Genomic DNA, 5,823 nt, shown 5'->3' on the forward strand with positions numbered 1-5,823 from the left:
GACGGCAGCTCCGAGCCCCTTACGTCAGCAAGGAGACGTCAGCAAGGATCCGACAGCCCCGACAGCTGTACTTCCGCAGGGCTCCAGCTCTCCTCCGACGGCCACAACATCACATGAACAGGGTGCCAAAACCTCTCCGACTGCCACAACGACATGTACTTAGGGCTCTAGCTCCTCTCTGCTAGACACGTTAGCACACTGCTACACCCCCATTGTACACCTGGACCCTCTCCTTACGCCTATAAAAGGAAGGTCCAGGGCTCTCGTACGATAAGGTTGGCCGCGTGGGAGAACGAGCCGACGCATAAGGCTCTCGCTCTCTCTCTCTCTCCCACGCGAACGCTTGTAACCCCCTACTGCAAGCGCATCCATCTGCCCTAGGCGCAGGACAACACGAAGGCCGCGGTTTCCCCTTACTGTTTTCCCCCTTTGTGTCCCGTCTCGCGCCGACCCATCTGGGCTGGGACACGCAGCGACAATTTACTCGTCGGTCCAGGGACCCCCCCGGGGTCGAAACACCGACACATGGGGAGGAGGAGGGATGAGAGATATCTAAACAATATTATTCATTGGATTTGAGTGAGTAATGGAGAGGGTTTAGCCGACAATCTGAAGCATTGATTTTGATGGTGTGCTAAGTCTGTAATTTGTTTGGTGGATTTAGTGAATGTTATGGATGTGGGAGTGATTTGGTTGGATAGGTTTTTGTAAAGTTTAAACTAATGTATATAGTGGTATAGAATATGTTGCGGGTGACAATATTACTAGACTACCGACACGACCTAGATTACAGAACACTTGAGACTGCTACGTAGTGTTACCAGCACCCAATCGTGGTAGACATTAACGCTATCCTAACAGGCACGAAGCCAGAAAAAAGTTTAGGATGGACTAAACTAAAAGTGATGCAGTATAGAAGCCTCTTCTACGTTATATATTATGTACATTTTAGCTTATGGAAGGCTCTAGTGTGGCTCCATAGGATCGGAAGCAGTAGGGCCGTAGGGGGGCTCGAGCCCCGCCCGTCCCACAGCAAGATCCGTCTTTGTAGCGAACAACATTTTTGTTCGCTTGGCTTTAATCCGTACTGGTTTCTACTGTTTCTATAATATTTTTGTGTATATAGATCTATAGCTGCTACTTTAGCTGGTACGAACATGAATGATTATAGCATATTTAGGCATTGAACTGCGCAATACTACTAGTAGTATGCGACTACAATCCAAAACCATCCAAACCAGCATATACATTTGACGAGTCTTACAGCGAGTACTAAGAAAAAGAAAGAAAAGAGCACCCAGGAAAAGAGCTAACAGTACAAGCCAAAGTATCACATTCGGCACCTGATCGATACACATCAAAGACAGTAACATGAAAAGCATATACCCATGTCGACCGAGTAGTAGCAACCTGCAAGCAGAAGCACTTTCCATGTACAGTAGCGCCAGCCCGCCATGCTATTGCTCACAGTGAGACTGATACCCCAACCGACTTCTGAACCGCTTGCCGGGGCCTCGCCGTCACGGCCAGCGCCAGCGGGACGGCCATCTCGCACGACAGCTTGAGCACCTCCGACAGGTCGACGGGCGAGGGGAGCAGCTCGAACTCGTGCAGCAGCGTCGCGAGCCAGAAGGCCACGGTGGCCATGGCGAGGCTCTTCCCGGGGCAGCTGCGCCGGCCCGCCCCGAACGGCGCGAGCCTGAGGTCCGACCCCATGATCGGGAACTCGGTGGACCCCATGAACCTCTCCGGCTGGAACTCCGTCGGCTCGGCCCACACGTCTGGGTCGTGCGTAATGGCCCACATGTTCACCATCGCGGTGGTCCCGGCGGGGATGAGGTGTCCGTCGACGTGCACGTCTGACGTGGCCAGGCGAGCCCACGACAGCAGCGGGCCCGGCGGGTGCATCCTGAGCACCTCCTTGATCACGGCGTGCAGGTAGACCAGTGACGCCGTGTCGGACTCGGTGACGGCCCGGTGGGGCCCGACCACGCGGTCCAGCTCGTCGTGGACGCGGGCCTGCACGTCAGGGTGCAGCACGAGCCTGGCCAGCGCCCACTCCATCAGCACGGCGACGGTGTCAGTTCCACGGAACACCATTTCCTGCAAACAAAACAAAAAAAAGGGACGTAACGACGTTCGCGTGTCATCCATAAGAAACCGAAGCATGCGGTGCGAAGATGCTGGAAGAGGTTACACTGGGAAGAGGAAGAGGCTACGCTGGGTTCAGTTACACACCCAGAGGACGGCGATCATGTCAGCGTCGGTGAGCCTGTCGTCGGCCGGCAGCGAGAGCAGGACGTCGGTGAAGTCCACGACGGCAGGCGGAGCAGAGCGGAGGTGGTTCCGGGCGCGGTGCTCGTCGACGATGCCGCCGACGAAGCGGGTCACGAGCGGGACGAGGCGGTCGCACCTGGCCCTGGTGCTCTGCAGGTCGAGGCACGCGAGGCCGGGGAGGTGGTCGGACCAGTTGATCTGGCCCAGCAGGTCGTACCCTTCGTCCACGAGTCGCCTCAGCTCCCGCGTCTCGGGGCTCTCCCTGGCCGGGTCCAGCTCCAGGTCGTACCGCCGGCCGAACACCGACCACATGACGCTGTGCAGGGAGCCGCGGCGCAGGACGCGGCGGACCTCGACGCCGCCGCGCCGCCCCGGCGAGGCCGCCGACAGCTCCTTGACGGCGCCGACCATCTGGCGCGCGATGACGGCGCGCTGCGCGGCCGACGCGGCGACCTGCCGCGGGGAGAAGAGGTGCGTGGACGCCACGCGGCGCAGCGCGCGCCAGTAGGCGCCGTAGGGCGCGAAGCCGATGGCGCGGTGGAACAGGAGCCCGTACGCGGACTCCTTGATGGGCCGGTCCGCGAACGCCGGGCTGCTGAGGATCTCGCGCGCCACGTCCGGGTGCGAGGCCACCACCACCCTCGTGCCCCCGAGGGAGAAGGCCATCAGGCGCCTGGCGCCGAGGCTCCCCGCCGCCGCCGCGAGCTTGCGGTGCGCCAGGCCCGTCATGAGCCACATGCTCCCGACCACGGGCAGGCCCCTCGGCCCCGGCAGGGCCGCCGCCACCGCCGTCGCGCCGCCACCGGCACCGGCACCGAGCCGCCGCGTCCACCACCACCTCCCCCACGCCGGGCCTCCCGGGAAGCACCAGTGGAGGAGGCATGTCACGACGAAGGCCACGGCGCAGACGGCCAGGAAGCCCGCGAGGCGGTAAGGCTGCTCGCCGGCGCATTTGGCGGCTAGGGACAGGTACAGCAACCAGCTGCCGCGGTCATCCGGGGTCGCCATGGCTCCTCCTCGTCTTTCAGTTTCACTCACTCTTCGATTCCTACTCCTACTCTTCGTGCTGGCAACTGGCGCTCGGTTTGAGTGAGGTGAGGTGAGCTGTGCAGGGGCGAGGCGCGGCGCTTTTATAGGCTCGAGGCGGTAAGGGCCGTATAAATATTTGTATGGACTATGGAGTAAAGCCTGAACGGTTGTTGATGCTGCCGGAAATCGTGTGGCGCCCAAGGCCGATGCCTATGGTTTCTGGTTACTGCGAGGCGAGACCGCGCGCGAGATATTTGTACTCCGGCACGCGTAACGGGACGGGAGGCGGAGGCTGCGCCGGGGCGGGGACACACGTACGGCTATGGCGGCGGTAGGGAGGGGGAGGGACTCCCGCGTGGCGCCGAGGGGTGTGGTTGGGCACGTGATGGCCATGCATGCAAGGGGGGGAGGAGCGATGCGCCGCGCCGGCGGCGGGTAGCGCGAGATGCGAGACGTGTGGTCGATGTACTCGGCCCCCCCTCGTGCCTCGCGCGGGATCGGGGCGGCGAGACGGCGGCGCTACTCCGCTAGCGTCTTGAGGGTCCCCGGCCGGCCGGGAACCTAGTAGCGAATTCAAGTGACGGTGTTGCTCGGCTCGGCGGCTGCTCGTAGTCATACACCAGTGGTCCGCCAGGTTCTTCCAAACCTGACATGCACGCAGAGGTTGTCGGTCACTGGAGTACTATGGGTCTTCGTTCTTCTACGATTCCAGGCTTCAGGGTGGTCAGTATGAACTGTAAATTCGAGGTGATGGTTCAGTTTTTTTTTTTTTTGCATGCGTTTGTTTCATACTGTACCCACCGTATTTTTCAAATAACGTATGAGCAGTTACAAACAAGGGAGATGGCTCCTGGGTTCTGGAGGAGGAGGATAATCTCTAGCTAGTCTCACGCATTATTCGGCCTGTAATTTCGTCCGGTGCATAGCAGCTAGCGCCCTTGATGCAGGCGGCCGGATCAGGTGCTACGATCGCAGTGACATCTACGCTCCCAGACCTCCCAAACATGTGGTAGATAAATAATATACTTACTACTAGTATAATATACGAGCGGTTTGTTCGTTTAGTATATGTACTAGCGATATGTGAGTAAGTAAACAAAACGGCCCGATGGATCAAATAAACGCGAGCAGCACCTATCGTCCTTGCAACCCTTGTCGCTGTCATGTCCCAGTGGCAGATTTGCACTACTTATAGAATAATTAGGGATAACAACAGAGAATTCATCGTCGGAAAATAGCTCTCCATTATAGTCCTCGTGACAAAAAGAATTTCCTCACAAGGATCTCACGAACGCTTGTGGAGATGTTTCTTCTCATCTCTGTTCCCTCTGGGAATAAAAACCGGAGGAAATTTAAGGGACTAAAATCTTCTTTTTATTCAATTTTAAACAAGAAGAAGATTTTAGCCTTTCAATCTGGTCTGTATTTTAGCTCCCAAACTAGCCTATAAGCTTGTGTGCATCCCAGTTGCGTTCAAGTTTCCTGGATCCGGCGGCTTCCGATCGCGTAAGGGTGATGTGGCTAATGAGGTAATCAGCCGCCGAGCGCGGCCTAAAGGACAACACTACAGCCCCGCGTCCGGGCGACTGCTGGATGGTGACTTGCCTTGGAGCAGCTGTGTTTTCAGGTGATCTGCTCGCGGGAGCGGGACTCTCTCTGTGTTCTCTATTCCTGACATGACATGCAGGCGTGGTGTGGGGCCACAGCTTCTGAACGTCCACAAGCTTTTTCCTGATACTACTACCATTTTAACATCGCCGGACCAGTGCAATAATAGGACGATGATAACTGGACGACGTCCTGTCTCGTCAGCCGTCACAAGCCACACACAAAACTGCATAGTTCAGGTATTCTACCGCCGCTCTCACCATAGTTCTTTTTTTTCCTAAAAAAACAATTCAAATGCTTCTTCACATGTTGTTAGGACCTAAATTATTTTAGTTATAAAAATAAATAAAAATAAAGCTCGATTCTATTCCGATTCACTCCTTAAATTTTATAGCGTAAAATTTAGAGACTATTGTCACTCTAAAAACACCCCTCCCGGACTGACTGTACCAGCAGCGCCAGCGCAGCAAACAAATGGACTAAACGCAATTTTGTAGATATGTTTAGCAGGTTTGTTTGTTTTTTCTTCTCGCGGAACCGTTTACTGAGTCAGCGTTTCGCCGTGTGTTGCGCTCAAGAAACCAGTCCAGTCAAACACGCCGTAAAACGACGGCGGCGGCGAGCCTGGAGCCCTGGACTGGACCTGGACCTGGATCAGCTGGGAGTCTTTCCTGCTGTTTCCAGTTTGTGTTGAAAAAGGACCAGGCGAGGTCATCCGTCGGGTTTCTTCTGGTACCGGCCGGCTCCCGGTCGCTGGGGACTGGGGAAAACGGCTGCCGGCCGGCGTATGATTTTTGGTGGCTTGCAGCCTCAGCCTGCAGGGAGCGGAAACGGACTTGGATGATGATCACAATCTTCTATCTAAAGCTCTGCTCCATATTTTCTTCATATATAGTCACCTTCAAATTC

The 5,823-nt window shown here is 56.4% G+C and overlaps 1 protein-coding gene across 1 annotated transcript; it reads right to left on the minus strand.

Annotated features, from left to right (window-relative positions):
* Positions 1-1,147: 1,147 nt before the first annotated feature.
* Positions 1,148-3,532, minus strand: LOC103647610 (cytochrome P450 78A9). The gene is made up of 2 exons (XM_020548532.3): positions 2,239-3,532; positions 1,148-2,103 (listed from the first exon to the last, which is right to left on the minus strand). The coding sequence occupies exons 1-2, from the start codon at positions 3,283-3,285 to the stop codon at positions 1,465-1,467; spliced, it is 1,686 nt and encodes a 561-aa protein (XP_020404121.1). The 5' UTR covers positions 3,286-3,532; the 3' UTR covers positions 1,148-1,464.
* Positions 3,533-5,823: the final 2,291 nt, after the last annotated feature.

The sequence above is a fragment of the Zea mays genome, chromosome 2 (assembly GCF_902167145.1).
Source record: "Zea mays cultivar B73 chromosome 2, Zm-B73-REFERENCE-NAM-5.0, whole genome shotgun sequence".
Classification (NCBI taxonomy): Eukaryota; Viridiplantae; Streptophyta; class Magnoliopsida; order Poales; family Poaceae; genus Zea; species Zea mays.